The 21,164-nt window shown below is 51.0% G+C and overlaps 1 protein-coding gene across 1 annotated transcript in view; it reads left to right on the forward strand.

The window, feature by feature from the left end:
• The first annotated feature begins 20,010 nt into the window (after positions 1 to 20,010).
• Positions 20,011 to 21,164, forward strand: part of STARD7 (StAR related lipid transfer domain containing 7) — a 29,841-nt gene continuing 28,687 nt past the window's right edge. Inside the window, exon 1 of the mRNA XM_078869234.1 lies at positions 20,011 to 20,261. Within this exon, the coding sequence (XP_078725360.1) occupies positions 20,196 to 20,261 (66 nt within the window). The 5' untranslated portion in view covers positions 20,011 to 20,195. The remainder of the gene's footprint in view (positions 20,262 to 21,164) is intronic.

Consider the following 21,164-nt stretch of genomic DNA (forward strand, 5'->3'; position numbering starts at 1 on the left):
CAGCTCCGCTGCTGTTTCTCTCACACAGCCCCCCTTGGCTGTACTCTCTGCTGCTCTTCTCCCTCCGCAGCTCTCACAGCTTCTTGCTCTCTCTCTCTCCCTCCGCAGCTCCTCCTGGCAGCCACACCGCTGCCTCTATCAAGCAGCCCCCTCTCTCTCTCTCTCCGCAGCTCCTCCTGGCAGCCACACCGCTGCCTCTAACTCGCAGCCCTCCTGGCTGTCTCCTCCCCAGCTGCACACCACTCCGCAGCTTCCTCTTATCTTCGGGGTTGGCTCCCGATCGCCGTCGGCGCCCCCCCTCTCCACACTTGCCCGCGTGGCCTCACTCTTTTCCGCTCACACCCCGACTACCTTCCCCTTCCGGTTTACCCGCTTAAAGCCCCGAACCTTACCCCCACGTCACATGACTCCACCCCCCGTGACGTCACCTCCGGAAGGTCGCTTACGCCCGCATTACACAGAAACAAACATTGCATTCCCATTAGATTGCATCTGCAAATTGTATGTTTGCATAGACCCACAATACCTGCAGCCATAATGCAAACAAAAAACATAACTCTGATAATATATGCACTGTCCTTGAAGTTGATTGGTCCACACCCGAGACAGCTTTCCTTAGAGCCTAGTCTCACATGGGTTGGACCAGATGACGCCAAAAGGCGCACAACTCAAAGACAATGCACCATCAGAATATGAGAGCTCGGGGTAAGCATTTACACCATTGGAACCTCATTTGCCAGTACAAAATAAAATAATTGTTTTTTTACCCTTCTATCTGGCAACAAAACTGACACCTTTTTTTTTACAAGGAGACATGTTTGCATAGACCACAATACCTGCAGCCATAATGCAAACAAAAAACATAACTCTGATAATATATGCACTGTCCTTGAAGTTGTTTGGTCCACACCCGAGACAGCTTTCCTTAGAGCCTAGTCTCACATGGGTTGGACCAGATGACGCCAAAAGGCGCACAACTCAAAGACAATGCACCATCAGAATATGAGAGCTCGGGGTAAGCATTTACCCCATTGGAACCTCATTTGCCAGTAAAAAATTATGATAATTGTTTTTTTACCCTTTTATCTGGCAACAAAACTGACACCTTTTTTTTACAAGGAGTCATGTTGTAGATGTTACTGGTCACGTGCCTTCAAGGGTCAACCATAGTGCCATGGCCTAGAGTAACCTCATTCCATGGCTGACACTCTCACACTCCCTCCTGTAGGAGTCAGCACTGTATGCTATGCGTGGTGCCACTGCGCTATCCCGGCGCTCACCGAGCCCCCTCTAGAGCTGGTACTACACCCACCTATGGGGTGTCCGTGATGACAATGCATCGCATGCCGTGCCTTGCTAGAGCCGGCATTACACAGTGACATTCACGATGTCGCTACATACGTGATGTCCGCGATGTGAGTACATCGCACGCCGTGCCTCTCTAGGGCCGGCACCACACAGTGACATCTGCGATGTCACTACATCACCCCCCCCCCTTCCACTCAGCCGTCCTGGCTGTCAACTCCCCCTTCAACGAATTCAGTGAGTAAGGTGATAAAGGTGAGTAAAGTAATTAAACGCTATGTGTGCCTCAACAAGTAACAATTACCAATTAAATACCCAAACCCACCTATACAATATTTATACTACCTACAAATGTACATTAACAACGGGGACAAGGGTGTGAGTACAGAACAAGACAAAAGAAAAAATAGTGCAATGAACCGCAAACGCTCGGAATCCCCTTCGTCGCCAACATCTCCCACCCTCACCGTGTAACAACACCCGCAAGCACAATAAGGGTTAGGTTCAGCAAATAACCGATATGGCTTACCGAGTGCGACAAACAACTGAGGAAGTGGGAGTGTGTGTGCGTGGGGATCACGAAACCTGAAGAGTTTTAGAATGAGTTCTCATGGCCGGGCCTCCAGGGGAGGTGGAGTCGCTCTTCCTGGAGGTCCCGGGGGGAATATGCAATTGTCCCGTCGAGCACGGCTCCTCACGAAGAGCAGTAGGCCGGGTCGATGGGTCCTCTCCCAAATCCAGTGGAGACGGCGCAGTCGGCGGTGCTGGGGATGTCGGGTGCCTGGCGACGGGATCACATGACTCCCCTGAGGACCACCCTCAGCGGGCATACACCCCGGCTCACCAGACACATCTGACACTCGGCACCTGCGGTGTGGAGATGGAATAAACTCACGCGGCGCAATGAAAGGTTTGAGGTGCAAGAGATGCACAAACCAACTCCACCGCCCTAAGTGGATCTGGACACACTGTGGTCGAACGACCCGAATCACATAAACCGGCCCTCTCAAAGGTTTGAATAATTCGGGCGACATACGCACCGGTACCTGTGGATAGTGCAACCAGGCTCTGTCCCCAGGCACCCACTCATGTATAGAAACACGGGAACCCCTCAGCCGTTCATTGGCCAATTGGCGCAAATTGGAATTAATCCAAGAGGCTGGCATTGCTTCGGAAAGCTTTTGAAGGGTGAAACGCACAGAGTCAAAAATTTTGGATTTAGCTTTTTTGGGCGCAGCCTGCAACTGAATATCAATATGGGGGTCGTGTTCTCTCCCGTACATAAAAAAAAAACGGTGAGTAGCCAGTTGATGCATGAGGGGCCATCCTATATGCAGATATGACTCCGGGAAGTCGAGTTGGAACTCGCTGACCTGGTGGCTCAACATGGACGTCAAAGTCCTGTGTAGGTGCTCAATCATGCCATCCGTCTGCGGGTGGTACGGTGACGTGCATACTTTTTTTGTTCCCAAAAAATCGCACACCTCCCGCAACATCTTTGAAGATACATTTTTGCCCTGATCAGTCAGAAGACGTTCGGGAGCACCCTTGTCCACTACATAGCCATTGAGGAATGCTTCAGTGATCATCGCCGCTGACTGGTTGGGGAGCGGCCAGGCCACAGGCCATCGTGAAAAATACTGGACTCCCACCAGCAAGTACTTATTCCCACGAGGGTTAGTGGGAAATGGACCAAGGATGTTTAGCGCAACTAATTCCTTCACACGGGAAACATGAATCGATTGTAATGGTGGACAACAAATTAGCGACATCCTCAGCCATGCCAGGCCAGAAGAAGTTTAACTTAAGTGTGGCCAGCGCCTTATGCACACCTCGGTGCTACAAGCGCTCGTGTACCGCCCAAATGACCTTGCCTCGCAGGGCAGTGGACACAACGATGTTGTATCAGCACAACCCTCCATCCCAATGCATGAGCAATCCGCCTCTAAGAATGACAAAGGCGATACCTTGTCGATCCTCGCCCCCCTCAGGCTCTCTTCCATGGCGTCGCAATTTAAGCAGGGAAGCGTCCTCCACCTGGAGGAGCCCCCATTCTGCGTGGACCAACCCAATGACAGCGTCACGCGCTGCCGGACCCTCGGCCAACTCAGATGTTACCACGTCGGCCGACGCCACGAGGAGAGGGGACGAGGGCTCGGCGACCGGCTTACAGCGCCAGGAGCCCAAAAAGCAGGCACACCCGCCGCTCATTGGTAATCGTGACAGGGCATCAGCGTTCGTGTGATAGGAGCCCTTGCGATAGGTTACCTTAAAGAAGTAATCCTGGAAGACCTCCAACCAGCGTGAAAGTTGGCCAGACAGCTGGTCAACATGCAGTGCGTGCTGTAGCGCTGCGTGGTCAGAGCGCACTTCAAAGTGTCTACCATACAAATAAGGATACAGTTGCACAAAAACCACAATGGCCAACAGTTCCCGGCATGTGACACAATACCGTTATTCGGCTGGAGACAGCACCCTGCTGCCATATGCGACAACGCTCTCGACGCCATTGACAACTTGGGACAAAACAGCTCCAATTCCGGTCTTACTTCGTATCAAGGACAAATGGCAACAAAAAATCGGGGTAGTGGAGGGGAGGGGCGTTCACCAAGCCACCCCGGAGCGCAACAAATGCGGCCATCAATGCATGGAGACCCAATGGTAGCAAACCCGGGGACAAAATGGCGGTAATAGGATGCAAATCTTATGAAAATACGTACCTCCCCCACCGACGTGGGGGTCGGCCACGCGCGGTTTTGTCCAGGTCAGTCGCAATACCCAATTCACTTACTAAGTGGCCAAGATACCGAACCGATTTCTGGAGGAAGTGACATTTCTGCGGTTTATAATTTCAGGTTGGCCACACGCATTTTGAGAAAGACAGCGCGTAGCCATTCCAGGTGTTCGTCAAACGTACTGCTGAAAGCGATGGCATCGTTGAGGTATATCAAGTACAAGTCCCACTGGAGACCAGCCAGGACCAGTTCCATTAATTGCTGGAACGTGGTCGGCTTGGAATGAAGACCCATCGGAAGACAATTGAATTCGAACAAGCCTTGTGGTGTACGAAAGGCTGTCTTGGGTTTAGAGGCTTCGTCTAGTGGCAACTGCCAGAACCCGGATAGGAGATCAAGAGTGGGAAAGAAACGTGCTCCGGCTAGAGCATCCAGTGAGTCATCCATTCGAGGTAAAGGGTACGCATCAGTGACAGATACCCTATTAAGCTCATGGAAATCAACACAAAAGCGCAAGCTACCATCGTGCTTTTTAACGAGTACAATTGGTGCTCCCCATGGGCTGGTGAATGGTGAAATAATGTCGGCGGCTAACATTTTGTCAACCGCCAGCCGAACGTGTTCTTTTTCCACAGGGCTCAGCCGGTAGGGATTCTGCCATATGGGAGCGGCGTCGCCCATATCAATATGATGACTCAAAAGCGTAATGCACCCAATATCAAATTTCCTTCTTTGGTTCTTTTCGGTTAAGTCACGTCTAAAAATAAAATAATAAATCAAAATAAAACAACACATTACGACGTTTCGATTGCAACACAAGCAATCATCATCAGGCATAAAAGAAAATAGCAACAAAAATCTAACTAGAAAACTATAGACCGACATACAAGCAGACAGACATCACAACGGCACACATAGAGAGGAGTATACAGGCACACGAAAATTAAATAACCTAGTAAAATATTGAAATGTGATGTAATACAACACAGAGAGTCGGTTAACACACAATTAACGCATGGCCTGGTTGACTACGTGTTTCAAAATTTGCTAAGTTAGAATTTTAAGTGTGAGCAACAAATATCTAACTAGAAAACTATAGACAGACATACAAGCAGACAGACATCACAACGGCACACAGAGAGAGGACACAAATCGGCTGTGTGAGCAACAAACATCTAACTAGAAAACTATAGACAGACATACAAGCAGACAGACATCACAACGGCACACAGAGAGAGGACACAAATCGGCACAAAGAGATGGTCGTTTCTGTGACGGTCCCTTAAATATAGAGAGGAGGGGGAGGGGACGGGGGGAGGGAGAGGGCGGGGAGATCAATGAGTTCACGCCAACGTACTACCATTTTTTTTTAATATCAAATTTCCCTTTACTAAAAACATCCGAAAATTCACGCAAAAGCACCCACAGCTTCCCCCTCTGTACCTCAGACAATTCCGCATTCTCGGAACAAAGCTTCTCCATCCACCCCTCATCCAGTTTCTGGTGTGACCGCGTATTCGACGCGGCACCCACATTGCCCACAATGCTTCCCTCAGGAAGCGCTGGCGACGCATGAGCTAGCACGGTACCTTCCTGGATGACCGACGTGTCTAACCCTGCGATAAGAAGCTGAATGAAGGACGTTGGATACCAAGGTCTGCACCCCCACCAACGTCAAACCATGACTGACTTTATTAGCAGGACCCAAGAGAATTCTTCCCATCATCCCCCCCCCCACCCCAATCTAGTGGCTTCCGCAATCGTAGGGGAACCAACATTTGTGTGCTGGGGGGAATCTTAACCGTCCTACATGCAAGTGCTTGCACGGTAGCATTAGCCGTGTATAAGCGGGTGGGAGAAGGGAAAAATGCCATTCAACGGCCGGATGATAATTCTAAGCACCCTGGTCAATCACAATTTTCAGGGGCATTCTTCACAAAAAATCAGTCCCGAGCAAGCAAAGAATAGCAAGGGATGTCGAAACAAAGACCTGTCCTGTCAATTTAACATCCGCAATGCACACCTCCCTGTTATTTTCCAAATAATGCTAAGTGAGCCACCATTTACGGTGAAGCTCGGAGCTTCGACACGGCATAAGGAACGACATTTAGGGGGTAAGATGCTATAAATTAATTCTGAAATGATGATCACTGATGCACCGGTGTCAATGAGCACCCTAATTTCCACCCCTTCTATCCGTCCAATAACAGCGGATGAACCTGCGGTCGTGGCCACCACTCCATGGGCCAGCTCCAACCACTGTCCCGGTTGGAGCGTCCGGCCGGCCCGATCAACATAAAAATTCTCCCGCCCCGACGCGCGACCGGAACGAAACCCGAATGCACAAGATGGGTGAGGTAGATTCAGGGGCCGAGTGTGGAATGTGTCGCGACTCACCTTAGGATGCAGTGGAGCGAAGGATAGTCGGGCAGATGACGGCGGTGGTCCGGGGAGGCGTCGACGAGATGTGTCCTAGCAGGCCGCAGCTGTAGCACACAATGGGGCTGCTCCTGGAACGAGGAGATGTCTTCCGCCGTCGCTGGTCGTCCGCCCGCCACACCATGCCATCCCCTCGCCCGCCTCCACTCTGGGTCGATGCGCAGGCTGGAACGGGCTCCATGTCTTCAGGTGTATCCGGCCCCTCGTGGGACACGGAACACGCCACCAACCCCTTGTGCCATTGCAGGAGCTGGTGAGCCTGAATGCATCTCGCAACCCTGATGGACGAAAGATCGTCGTCTACAGCTGGCAGAACGATGTTGAGGTCCTTAGCCAAAGCCAGCAGTCTCTCAAGGACCAACGAGTCGACTCCATCATGGTGCATTCTTGGAAAGGCAGCCCTCGCCAGCTAAAAAAAGTGCGCTACAGAAGGCAAAGGGCATCTCGGTTTCCCCTATCTTTCGTGTAGCGAACTTGTGGCACACGTTGGATGGCAGCTCGTAAATGGCCGCCATTTGGTCGAAGGCTTGAGTCAACGTGGCCCTCTCCGACGGCGGGATAAGGAACTCCACCAGTGCTCTCGTCATCAAGGGCGGTGGGCAGCGCTCTTAGCGCCTCCGCGTCCGTCCACCCAGCCAAGTCGGCGTTTGTCAGGAACCACCGCTTGAAGGCCACCCAGTCACCCCCGGTGGCTGTAAATAATTTCACGAAGGGAAGTCAATGCCGGAGAGATGGAACGTCCACCGGCGATTTCGACGCAACTTCGGATTTGGCAGGTCCCGCGTTCCGCTCCTTCGAGAATATGGCGGCTGCCAGCGCGGGCTGTGCCACAGAGGTTTCCTCTTGGCGGAAAATGGCGGCGGTAACGTCAGGGGATATAAGGGAAAGCCGGAAAGGGCTCGGGGTCAGTGTGTGGAGTCAAGAAGGGGGCCACGTCTCGCGCCTCCGGAACGCCAACGGCCACGTGGCGGGCCAGAGGCTTCCTCCTTGCGAGCCGCCTATCAGCGGCGCGCGAGAGCGGGAGAGGGTGTGAGCGAGCTGGCGCGAGCGACAACATCTAACCGCGCGGAGCTGTCCAGCTGTGAAGGAATGAATAAATAATCAAGAAGACAAAAGTTACAGATTGGCGTCGCCGTGGTTTATTACACGTGTAAAAAAACTAAATTTCAATTACATGCGCAATTTATTTTATTTGTGCGAATTATTAGTTCTTGCGTACAATTGATAATTTTTTGCGCATAAAATACTAAATCGTGCACATGATAAACTGAATCGTGAGCGGTATAAAAAAAAAAACATTTCCATAAAGGAACTCCGTAGTTAAATCAAAGATCCTAAATGGTTAAATTCAGTCACTCATAGTTCATAGAAGGACAATGGCGAAAAGAAGCATGACGCCATTTGCTGGGTAGAAAGAACTAAAATTTAATGGAGGAATAATTAATCATGGAGGACGCATTGGCTATTGTGCGCTTACCGAATGACGTATATTGAGTAGGTACTCCATGATTAATTATCCCTCCATGCTCAAAAATGGCTTTTTAATATATTTGTACCCAAAAGCGTTTCTCTCTATATTATTCTAAATGTTATCGTAACATAATAATAGAATAAAAATGTAATGCTGATATTGAAATTTTATATTTAATAAACAAATGTGTGATTTAAAATTCTGTCGATTGATATGACAGGAAGAATAGTGCTTGTGTTTTAAAATTTTCTTATTCGAAACTATCAAGCGTTTTTAATATAACGACTGCATTAAAATTGTATTTGCACTTCCTTTTCCTGACGAAGTATTATCTCCACATACAGTATACAGTATATAAAAGGCAAAGTTGTGATTATGTGTGCCTGTTCAAAATGTTTAGCGTACTTCCCGACATGCAACAAACTTGTCATGTGGGTACTTTCTAGACTGTACACCATGCCAAAATTATTAAAATACACTTTTGTGTTTTTTTTGGGGGGGGGGGGCTCAATAATGATTATATTTTTTGCACGGCAAGTGAGCTGTGACGTCACATCTGTCACGTGACCCGCGCATGTGGAAGCGTAACGCATTGTAGTGTAGTGGTTAAGGCGCCGCGCTACGAACCCGGCGACCCGAGTTCGATTCCCGCTCACGGCCACCACCGGTGACGATTAATTCTAGATTTTAAGCTTTTGTGACTGCAAGGATTCATATTCTTAGGTTTTTTCGGTAAAGTCACGTAGGTAAAACATTAAAATTAATAAAAGTAAAATAAAATAAAAATCACGACGTTTCGGAGGCAACACAAGCCTCCGTCCTCAGGTGGAACCGTCACAGCCACGACAGCTGTATCAAGTAAATGAGAGACTGCAAGAGCTACCACTCCGTATATATAATGGTTGGAGAGGGGGGGAAGGGCCAAGTACGGCACACTTTTTATTCATATGGTAAGGTGAGGCTTAAGAGGGTGAGCCTTTGTTATGGAGAGGTACGGTTTGTGACAAGGCCTGGCCTACATAACAATAGTGTGAAAAAAAGAAACAACTAAACATGGTAAAACAAGCCTGGCTGTCTATCAATAACCTGTAATAGTTGTCTGTCAAATAAGATTGGCCAAATAAGTGTAGTTAAATCTTTTTTGCATGGTTAATCACATCTTTCCAATGATTACTCAGTTTGTAACCATCATCACGGTTGAAATTATGTCTGTGTTTGTATATTTGTATGGCTTCGTGTGCAAACCTTTGATGGTAGCCAGGAGGTTTGCAGAGAACCTTGCTCTCGGAAAAGACAATTTCATGAGAGCCCACCGAGTTGTAGCAATGATCGGCAACGGCCGAAGAATCAGTTCTGCCGTGTTTCAGATCTGACTTGTGCTCGCGGACACGATCAGAAACATGACGTTTCGTCATGTTTTACCTACGTGACTTTACCGAAAAAACCTAAGAATATGAATCCTTGCAGTCACGAAAGCTTCAAATCTAGAATTAATGCCCTCTACGGGGAGGAATTCCACCTATCTGCTAGAGTTTTTAACAGACAACGAGACAAGAAGTCACAGCTTCTCCAGACGCTGGCCTTCCTCAAGAGATGCTGAGATAACAAGGTAATACCCATTGCTTTCACACTCACATCCGCTGCTGTGTCCTCACCGAACTCTAAACAGATCTTATTTAAAGCTAGCCTATCACTAATCTCGGAGAGAATAAGGTTACTCCGATCTGAACTCGATAATTTAGACAAGACTCTCTTACAAACACATTTAATGTTAATGTAGTGGTGGTGTTGACGTGCGCCGACAGTGATGGATTACGGGGCGGCGCGGGGTGCGGGGTTGGGCACGCATGTGGGCGTGGTGTGGACGCGCGCGCCGGGAGTGAGTGAGTACGGGGCGGCGCGGCGTAGGGGATTGTGCGCGCTGACACGAGGTGAGAAAAGGGGATCGTGGGCAGCGCGCAGTGATTGGTCAAATGGGATGGGTGCTCTCAGCGACGTCCGCAGGATGGACATAAAAGAGGACGCGCGGGAGCACTCGGGGTGGTTGTTAACCAGTTGAAGATTGAAGACGGAGTTGAAGAAGTAGTGCCCTGAGACCCCTAGTCCCGCTGTCCTTGTCAGGACCGGGGCCCTGTGTGGCTCGGAGGCGAGACTGTGGGACCCGTGGTCCGACGCCCATGTGGGTCGGGACTGTGGGACCCAGAGTCAAGACGGACACCCCGGCTGGGTGTGTCCCGAGAGGCTACGGGGCGTAAGAGCCCGTGTTGGTGTAGCCAGGAGAACCGTGTGGGTTAGGCTGGTGTTAGCCACCCGTGTAACTAAGTGGGTGTTGGTCACCCGAGTAACTATAGCTGGTGTTAGTCACCCGTGTAACTATAGTTGGTGAAATAAAAGAGTGTGCTACCCGTGAAGTCGTCTCCCGCCGAGTTACTACATTACAACTGGCGTCAGAAGTAAACCTGTCTTCAAAAAAAGAATGGATACTAGGAAGACTACCCGTACCCACGAGCGAGATCGGGAAGACGACGGCGTACCGGAGACACAAACCTCGGAAGGAGAGGACGAGGAGTTGCCGCCGATGCAGCACTTCGCGGCGATGGCCGACGCTCCGCTCGCCTCCGACACCAGCCTACAGGACGCACACTCCCGCCTGGCGGAGTTGCTGCTCGCCGCTGCTGCAATTTTGGCGGACATCACCGTTTCAGCGGGCGGAGGGACGGCTGTGGGGTTGGAGGAGGGAGCGCGGCTGGAGGGATCCCGCCAGAAGGCGCTTCGCGCCAAAACTTTTGAAGTTGGCGCCGTTTTTGAGGGTCCGCCATCGGTTGGCGGGAAGCGCGGACACCACGTGGGCGGAGACCTCCACTCAGCGCAGCCCGCGTCATCGGCGCGCGCCAGAGCTCTCCATCATGCGCCTGCAGACGGAGCCGACATTTTCTATAACCACAATGGCGCGCGGGAAAATCGTTCCTCGGAGGACGACGACCGGGTCTTCCAGCAACGATTGCCCACGCTGACGGCGTTCAAGGCAGACGGGGGCGACTGGGGAGCCTTCCAACGAAGGTTCCTCGCACATCAAGAAATGTCGGGGTGGTCCGACACCACTGCCCTACGCGCGCTGCCAGCGACGCTCGACGACGACGCGCTTGCAGCCTTCACATCTGCCCCAAGGTCGTCCCGCTCAACGCTCCAGGCCGTGCTACATCTAATGGCTAAGGTGTTCGGCCCGCCCTCGACCTGTCGCCACCATTTCTACGAACGGCGCAAGGTGGTTGGAGAAACAACGCTCGCCTATCGCACGGCGCTGCTCGCCCTGGCGGACGCAGCTTTTCCCCGCATGGACAAGGAGGGGAAGGACGCCATGGTGACGGAGCAGCTGCTGGCGTTGGCTCACGACCTGGGAGTCCCCATCAATACGGCGGACGAAATGGACATCTGCTCCCTGGGGATTGCCACGAGTATTCACGCATACGAAGTCCTCAAGCGCAAGCGGACGGTCATCTGCGCATCGGCGGGGATCGCGGCACCTGCCGCCACGGTCGCCGAGCCTCAGCCTGCTGCGGCTCGGGAGGAGGCCTTCACCGTATCAAGACCGGGGGAGTGGAGAACGGGAGGACGTTCGCCCACACGTTCATCCCGCAAGCTGGAGCAACCGAAACCTACGACGTCCCTCGTCGTCTGCTACAACTGCGGCCTTCGGGGTCACGTCGCGTCCGGGTGCCGGGCTCCGCGTCAGCGCGCCACGGGACCACGTCCGGACGACGACCAGGGCCACAAGTCGTCCCAGCTAAACCCGGCAAGTCGCGGCACCTCACACGCTCGGTCCACATACACGGCACACTCGGGTCGCCGCTTCGCGGTGGGGGGACCGCGTATGGGTACCGGGGATTCGGTTCGGCGAGGGGGGTTCGTACACGGCCCGAAAGCAGTCGAATGGTCCAAATTGGCCCACAGGATGGTGGCTGCGTCGGCCGGGTCGTCCGTGGTAACGGGGTTTATTGACGGGGTTGAGGTCCGGGTGCTTGTGGACACGGGTGCGTCAGCCACTATCATTTCGGACCTTATTTATAACATCCTTCCCGTCCCCTTTTGCCGGTGGACGTACCATTTTACGCGGCGAACGGGGGATCCTTGGGGATCATCGGCCAGATTCGGGCGACTATTTGTATTGGCGATATCAAATTGGCGGGTCCTATTTTTGTATCATCATCGCTGGCAGTTCCTTGTTTACTAGTTACGGACTTTCTAGCTAAAATGCCCATCAAAATTCTCATAGATCAGGCCTGCATTGAGCTTCCATCGGGACGGCGGGTTGCATTTTTGACGAGTCCTACTAAAATACGCACGGTTTGTGCGACGGTGCAGGCGCTGGCAACTCAGACTGTACGGGTACCCCCGGGATCGCAAATGTTGGTACCCCTTCGATTGAGGAAACCCCTCGGGGTGGATGCGGGGGGACAGGGAGTTCTGTTGGGGCCGTCAAACAGAGCTGTTGGGGGCCTCGGCTTAGCGGTGGCTCAGACCATGGTGCGGGCGGACAGTGAGCCGTTCGTTATGGTCCTGAATACGGGGTCGCGGCCAGCCGTAATTACACAGGGAACAGTGCTGGCTCACGCGGCGCCGCTACCCGTCGAGGAACAGCTCGTTGCTCACGCGGATTCGAGGGTCGATACGCATCCTCAAATTGAGGAGGGGACAGAGTGGTTGGACTCGTTGTGTGCTGGGTCTAGTAACTTGTCTAGTGTGCAGTTGGGTGCATTGAGGGGCTTGCTACTCGAATTCGCTGACGTGTTTGGCAGACACAAGTACGATATTGGCTGCACAGACCTGTTGCGCCACCACATAGCGACGGGGGACGCGGCCCCTATTCGACAGAATCCCTTCCGGCTCAGCCCAGCCGAGAAGGAGCATGTGCAGTCGGCGGTTAATGACATGTTGGCGGCCGACATCATTTCGCCCTCTTCCAGTCCGTGGGGTGCTCCCATCGTCCTTGTTAAAAAACAGGACGGGTCCTTGCGGTTCTGTGTCGATTTCCGCCGCCTAAACAAAATCTCAATGGCCGACGCGTATCCGCTCCCCAGGATGGATGAGTCGCTGGATGCCTTGGCGGGAGCACAGTTTTTTTCGACGCTTGATCTGCTTTCGGGATTTTGGCAATTGCCCCTCGATGACAAATCGAAACCAAAAACCGCTTTCCAGACACCGGGAGGCCTATTTGAATTGAACCGATTGCCCATGGGCTTACATTCCGCTCCCGCCACGTTCCAGAGGCTCATGGAATTGGTTTTGTCAGGACTCCAATGGGACACCTGTTTGATTTACCTCGATATCATCGTTTTCAGCCGGACTTTTGAGGAGCACCTCCAGCGACTGAGAGCGGTGTTCCTCAGGATGCGTTCCGCTAAACTTAAATTTAAACCGGCAAAATGTTACCTGCGTCGGGAATCGGTCAGGTACTTGGGCCATATCGTTAGCCGTTCAGGGATCTCGACAGACCCTGCTAAGACGCACTGCGTCAGCTCATGGCCAACGCCAACCTCGGTCAATGAAGTCTGCAGCTTCATAGGATTCGTCTCCTACTACCGTCGTTTTGTCAAACAATTTGCCACCATAGCCAGGCCCCTGCACGCTCTGACGGCTAAGGGTGTGAGGTTTTACTGGGGGCTGGAAGAGGAGGCTGCGTTCTGCTCCCTTCGTGATGCCTTGGTGCGGGCTCCCCCCTTGTGTTACCCCGATTTCACGCAACCGTTTCTGCTCGACACGGATGCCAGTAACACGGGTATCGGGGGAGTGCTCTCACAGGTGGTCGGGGGGGTCGAACGGGTGGTCGCCTACGGTAGCAGAGTTCTGTCACCTGCGGAACAACGCTACTGCGTAACACGTCGTGAATTGCTGGCGATTGTTTTTTTTATACAGCAGTTCAGGCCGTATCTTTACGGCCGTCCTTTTGTGGTTCGTACGGACCATGCGGCTCTCCAATACGCTATGCGGGTAGCGCAACCCTCCGGCCAATTGTCCCGATGGTTGGAGGTCCTTCAGGACTACCAATTCACGACGATTTACCGTAAGGGATTGCGCCACTCGAATGCGGATGCCTTGTCGCGATTGCCGCCGCGCACGGAATGCGCATGTCTGCTGGGATCGGCGCGGTGTAAACCCCTTGTCGCCGCCCCCGCGGAAGTTTTGCTCGCCGCCACTCACACTACGGGGGTCGACGCTCCCACGGGGACGGACTCGTTACTAGCGTTGCCTCTCATCGAGTGGGGCCGTCTCCAAATGGCCGACAGCTCCCTACTCATGCTACGTCGGAAGGTTGACGCTCCCGGAGGGGGGGAAACGCGGGTCGGTTCCTGGGTGTGCAGACAGGGCCTCTTGATGAAGTGGGACAACATGTCTCGGCGTCACGCGCTCGTTGTGCCATTTGCTATGCGGGGTAGGGTCGTTCTGGCTGCTCATGAACGACTCATGCATCTGGGTTTTCACAAAACGCTTGCCCTAATCCAGCGAGACTATTATTGGCCGGGGATAGGCAACGACGTGGCGAACATCCTTAAGGGATGTGTAGGGTGCGCCCAAAGAAAACCGCCACCGATAGCGGCTAATCCACCGCGGCAATCCATTCAGGTTTCACGCACAAACGAACTGGTTGCGCTCGACATCTTGGGGCCTTTTCCCGCTACACCTAGGGGTAATAAGTACCTGCTGGTTGGCGTAGAGTACTTCACCCGTTGGCCCATGGCATGGCCACTCGCCAACCAGTCGGCTGCGGCAGTGGCGGACGCCTTTGTACAGGGTTATGTTTTGGACAAGGGCGCCCCCGAACGCTTGCTGACGGACCAAGGGAAAAATTTTTCGAGTGTTTTGTTGCGCGAGGTGTGCGACCTGTTGGGTACAAAGGAAGTGCGTACCTCCCCGTACCACCCGCAGACTGACGGAATGGTTGAACGTCTGAACAGGACCATTACTTCTATGCTGTGCCAACAGGTCTGCAACGATCAGGTTGATTGGGACTTACAGGTACCTGGGGTACTCGCGGCCTATCAAATGGCCCCTCATGCGGCGACGGGATTTTCCCCATTTTTTCTCATGTATGGGCGGGAGGCCGATCCGGCCATGGACGTCCAACTGGGGATTTCCCAGCCACGCGAAAAATCTAAATTGGCAGACCACATCAAATTTAATATCGCCAAACTGGCTGAAGCGCGGGAGGCTGCGAGATTGAATTCGCGGTCTCGGCAGATCGCGAACGAAAGGTTGCATGGACGAAGGGTGCATACGCATGATTGGAAACCAGGCGATAAGGCCTGGCTGCATTGTCCACATACACCGTTGGCTACGTCCCCTAAATTGTTGAGACCATGGAGGGGACCGGTGGAAATTGTGCGTGTTGCACGACCCCAGAGTATACAGATTAAATGGGAAAAACGCCGTTGGTACGTGCACCCCTCCCGACTGAAACCCTTCGCGGCACCGCGTGACTCCACTTTGTGCCGTGGCGACCGAGCGTGTGATGTGGCCGTCGACTAGGGGAGGGATGTGTCGCAGGCTGATCCTCACGTGTCTCCGCCTGACCCACCCCCAGGTGTCTCGGACCTGACGGCTGTTGACCGTCGGGAACCGGAACCCCGCGGCACGCGCGGATCTCCGATGCCTGGCCCGTGCCTTCCTGGACTGCCAGCACCACCGGACGGTCAACCGCGTCGGGTGCCGTACGACGGACCGGCAAGGCGGACTCGTGCTAGGACACAACACTTTTCATGAAGAAAAAAAAAAAAAAATTCAAACCCGAGCTCGCCGCCGCGTTCCCCCTCTGCCGGGGTAATGTCCCATTCAAGGGGCGCTCGGAAAGAATGGGACGCTGCACGAGTCGGAAAACATTTTTTTCTTGCATACACATTTATTGTTGTCACTCGCCGGATTGTACATATTGTTCTTGTTGTGTTGTTGTGATCGTTGTTGTGTTACGGGGCACACATGGGGGGGGGAGGGAGTAATACATTTTTATAGCAGCCGGGTCGGCTGCGAGCTATGTGGTAGGGGGTGATGTAATGGTGGTGTTGACGTACGCCGACAGTGATGGATTACGGGGCGGCGCGGGGTGCGGGGTTGGGCACGCATGTGGGCGTGGTGTGGACGCGCGCGCCGGGAGTGAGTGAGTACGGGGCGGCGCGGCGTAGGGGATTGTGCGCGCTGACACGAGGTGAGAAAAGGGGATCGTGGGCAGCGCGCAGTGATTGGTCAAATGGGATGGGTGCTCTCAGCGACGTCCGCAGGATGGACATAAAAGAGGACGCGCGGGAGCACTCGGGGTGGTTGTTAACCAGTTGAAGATTGAAGACGGAGTTGAAGAAGTAGTGCCCTGAGACCCCTAGTCCCGCTGTCCTTGTCAGGACCGGGGCCCTGTGTGGCTCGGAGGCGAGACTGTGGGACCCGTGGTCCGACGCCCATGTGGGTCGGGACTGTGGGACCCAGAGTCGAGACGGACACCCCGGCTGGGTGTGTCCCGAGAGGCTACGGGGCGTAAGAGCCCGTGTTGGTGTAGCCAGGAGAACCGTGTGGGTTAGGCTGGTGTTAGCCACCCGTGTAACTAAGTGGGTGTTGGTCACCCGAGTAACTATAGCTGGTGTTAGTCACCCGTGTAACTATAGTTGGTGAAATAAAAGAGTGTGCTACCCATGAAGTCGTCTCCCGCCGAGTTACTACATTACATTAACACAAAAAATGTCACCTTCCGATTGGAACCACGTTGATAACATGACTTCTGCTTCTGCTGACTCAATGTCAGCCAAATGCAAAGCTAACCTGATTTCTAAATTCAACCTCCTATCTAAGAAGAAACCAGAGCCACACATCGCAAAGATGGATGTTAACAAGACCGTGATTAATCAGAGTAACATCCTAATTTCTGACAATCTAAAAACGGTACTGGCCAAAGGACTAAATTTCGCCATCACCCCTAAATGTATACCAGTAGAGGATATGATTTATCAGATTGATGTAGCCCTCAGAGGCATAGGACACATCCATGCGGATGTAGCAAGAGCTGAAATAGCTACTATTCTTAAGAACGCTAAGAAACCCACTAGTAACATCAGCAAAAACGAACGCTCTGAACTCGCGGACCTAAAAAAGAGAGATGATATAGTCATCCTCTCGGCAGACAAGGGCAATGCCACGGTCATCATGGATAAAGATTCATACAACAACAAAATCCTGGACCTTCTTAATGATGGGAGTTACTCCAAAATTAAAAACGATCCCACTAAAAGCCTAACGACAAAAACCAACAGTATCATCACGAGTTCGACTTCCCTAATTGAACCAAGCAAACGTCCCTCTCTAAAACCATCGGCGGCTAGACCTCCCAGACTCTATGGTCTTCCCAAAATCCATAAAGAAGGCACCCCGCTACGACCCATCGTGTCGACGATAAACTCTCCTACGTACAAACTAGCCCGTTTTCTATCAGATACTCTGCTTCCCTTCACAGGCAAGACCTCTTCGGCAGTACTCAACTCAACCCAATTAGTCTCTATGGTTAAGGACATGGTACTATCTCCTGATGACATCCTCGTCAGTTTTGATGTAGTATCTTTCTTTACCAAAGTCCCAGTACCGGACACCCTAACAATAATTGAGGACTTAGTCCAACATGGATTGAATTCTGATGTACCTGCGCTGGTTAGGCATTGCCTCACCAACACCTATTTTACCTGGAATGGCACCTTCTACAAACAGAATGAGGGTGCCCCTATGGGCTCCCCCTTGTTACCAGTGATAGCCAACATGTTCATGGAAAAGTTTAAATCAGACGCCATCCAGACATCCACCCTGCGTCCTTCCCTGTGGAAGAGGTATGTGGATGACACTTTCGTCATCTGGCCACATGGCCTCCCAGCATTGAACCACTTCTTGGACCACATCAATTCTAGACACCCATCCATCAGATTCACTATGGAAGTGGAGAAAGACGGTAAACTACCATTCTTGGATATTCTGTTTGAGAGAAGGCCTGACAGATCCTTGGGACATTCTGTCTACAGGAAAGCCACCCACACAGATTTCTACTTGAAATCGGATTCCCACCACCACCCATCTCAAAAGAATTATCTCATCAAAACGCTATACCACAGAGCCCATGGCATTTCTGACCAACACCACCTGGCCGGTGAATTAAGACATGTACATCGGGCCCTCAGGATGAACGGACACTCTGACCGCACTATCCGCCAAGCTGTTTCTCCCACCACACAGAAACAGCCACATGAAACTCCGACCAAAACTATCACGTTACCATACATAGCAGGCGTGACCAAAAAGATCTCCAAAATTCTAAACAAACATAAGATCCAAGTCCGATTCAGTACAGTGCATAAAATCCGTGATCTGATTCCATCTGTGAAGGATGTCGTTCCTGACTTACAGTATCCTGGAGTCTACAAATTGAGTTGCATTTGTGGTGATTGCTACATTGGAGAAACGAAACGTCATGTTTCTGATCGTGTCCGCGAGCACAAGTCAGATCTGAAACACGGCAGAACTGATTTTTCTGCCGTTGCCGATCATTGCTACAACTCGGTGGGCTCTCATGAAATTGTCTTTTCCGAGACCAAGGTTCTCTGCAAACCTCCTGGCTACCATCAAAGGTTTGTACACGAAGCCATACAAATATACAAACACAGACATAATTTCAACCGTGATGATGGTTACAAACTGAGTAATCATTGGAAAGATGTGATTAACCATGCAAAAAAGATTTAACTACACTTATTTGGCCAATCTTATTTGACAGACAACTATTACAGGTTATTGATAGACAGCCAGGCTTGTTTTACCATGTTTAGTTGTTTCTTTTTTTCACACTATTGTTATGTAGGCCAGGCCTTGTCACAAACCGTACCTCTCCATAACAAAGGCTCACCCTCTTAAGCCTCACCTTACCATATGAATAAAAAGTGTGCCGTACTTGGCCCTTCCCCCCCTCTCCAACCATTATATATACGGAGTGGTAGCTCTTGCAATCTCTCATTTACTTGATACAGCTGTCGTGGCTGTGACGGTTCCACCTGAGGACGGAGGCTTGTGTTGCCTCCGAAACGTCGTGATTTTTATTTTATTTTACTTTAATTAATTTTAATGTGTTACCTACGTGACTTTACCGGTGACGATTATTTGAACCGGTTCTGGGCTTCCCCTAGGTCGACTAAGCCTCAAACGACTAACTGGTGTGGTGTGTGAACATCGCTACTGGGGAGACAAAGGCGGCCGGGCGTGGTGAATCCAAGTCCCGGGCGAAGCCGGATAGGAAAGCGAGTACAATATAAAAGTGTGACGTAGTTTGACTTCTGGTTCTTATGTTTAACATTATAATATAATCTATCCTCTCAATCAAAGGTGACCTTAATAAATGTAAGCAATCAAAAATTTTATAATAAAAATTCGTGTTATAACAATTCTATTTAATTAAGTAGAACGTGTTTATATTTATTTAAAGTTGTGCATTTTGATGTGACGTCACATTTCTCAAATCCCCCTCGTCACACATCGTCATTTAGTAGTTTTAAAGGCATAATCTTCATTTAAAGGCATAGTTTAACAAGACAACACTTGCCACCATTCAAACCCATTGGTAAAAACGTTTTTGTTTACATTATAATATAATGTCTGCGAGACATTAGATTAAGGTTCATATAACGGATGACACACACACTGGAGAAGAAAAACAACTCGACATTTAAAGATTAAAAACAATTCAAACAGGCAGCTAAGTTGCCGTAGACGACCCTGCATGAGAACAACAAATGGAGCCCAATCGCCTGCGCAACCGCCGCCCCAAAAAAAAACCTCGCGCGCGCGGTCTGTCGGCGGCCATATTTGTAAGGGGAATCCGACGGCCCCCGCCGGGACCACAAGTCTTGGTGACGTCACGACCCGATGGCCAGGTGACGGCGACCCCTCGCGCGGTTTCAAACCGCCGCCGGCTTTCCCTTTACTAAGATGGCGGCCGTGGCAGCGGCTATTTTTGTTTGTGCCACTGCCGCCACAAGCCCCCCCTCCCGACACACAACTGAGGTCGCAGCTGTCGCGGCGGGGTCGCTCACATGACGGCAGCTTCTCTCTCATCGTCTCAACCTGGCTAGAGAGTATCATTATTATCATCGATAACGGCGAGCGATCGTCGTTAAGGTCCACTACGGGTGGAGTTGTGTTGCCGTCTAGGTCTGCTTGCTGCTGGAGCTGTGATCGCAATGCTACGCGCGTGGTTGAGCGCGCGAGTGGCGTCTCGCCACGTGAGATGGAGAGGGGAGCCCAAGGTGCGTTGGCCACTATGGACCTCTGTGTGTAATTCATGGTGTGTATGTGTAATTATTGTGGTTGTATGTGTGTAATTCATGGTGTGTATGTGTAATTCATGGGGTGTATGTGTGTAATTCATGGTGTGTATGTGTAATTCATGGTGTGTGTATGTGTGTAATGGTGTATGTGTAATTCATGGTTTGTGTGTGTCATTCATGGTGTGTGTGTATGCGTGTAATTCATGGTGTATGTGTAATTCATGGTGTGTGTGTAATTCATGATGTGTGTATGCGTGTAATTAATGGTGTGTGTGTGTAATTCATGGTGTATGTGTGTAATTCATGGTGTGTATGTGTAATTCATGGTGTGTGTATGCGTGTAATTCATGGTGTGTATGTGTGCAATTCATGGTGTGTGTATGTGTGTAATTCATGGTGTGTGTGTGTAATTCATGGTGTGTGTGTGTAATTCATGGTGTGTGTGTGTGTGTGTAATTCATGGTGTGTGTATGTGTGTAATTCATGGTGTATGTGTGTAATTCATGGTGTGTATGTGTAATTCATGGTGTGTATGTGTAATTCATGGGGTGTATGTGTAATTCATGGTGTGTATGTGTGTAATTCATGGTGTGTGTATGTGTGTAATTCATGGTGTGTGTATGTGTGTAATTCATGGTGTGTGTATGTGTGTAATTCATGGTGTGTGTGTGTAATTTATGGTGTGTGTGTGTGTGTGTAATTCATGGTATGTGTAATTCATGGTGTGTATGTGTGTAATTCATGGTGTGTGTATAGTTTATGGTATGTGTGTAATGCATGGTGTGTGTATGTGTGTAATTCATGGTAATTCAGTGTGTGTAAATCATGGTGTGTGTGTGTAATTCATAGTGTGTGTAATTCATGATGAGTGCCTAAGTGTAT

Source organism: Lampetra fluviatilis, chromosome 27 (genome assembly GCF_964198595.1).
Source record: "Lampetra fluviatilis chromosome 27, kcLamFluv1.1, whole genome shotgun sequence".
NCBI lineage: Eukaryota > Metazoa > Chordata > Hyperoartia > Petromyzontiformes > Petromyzontidae > Lampetra > Lampetra fluviatilis.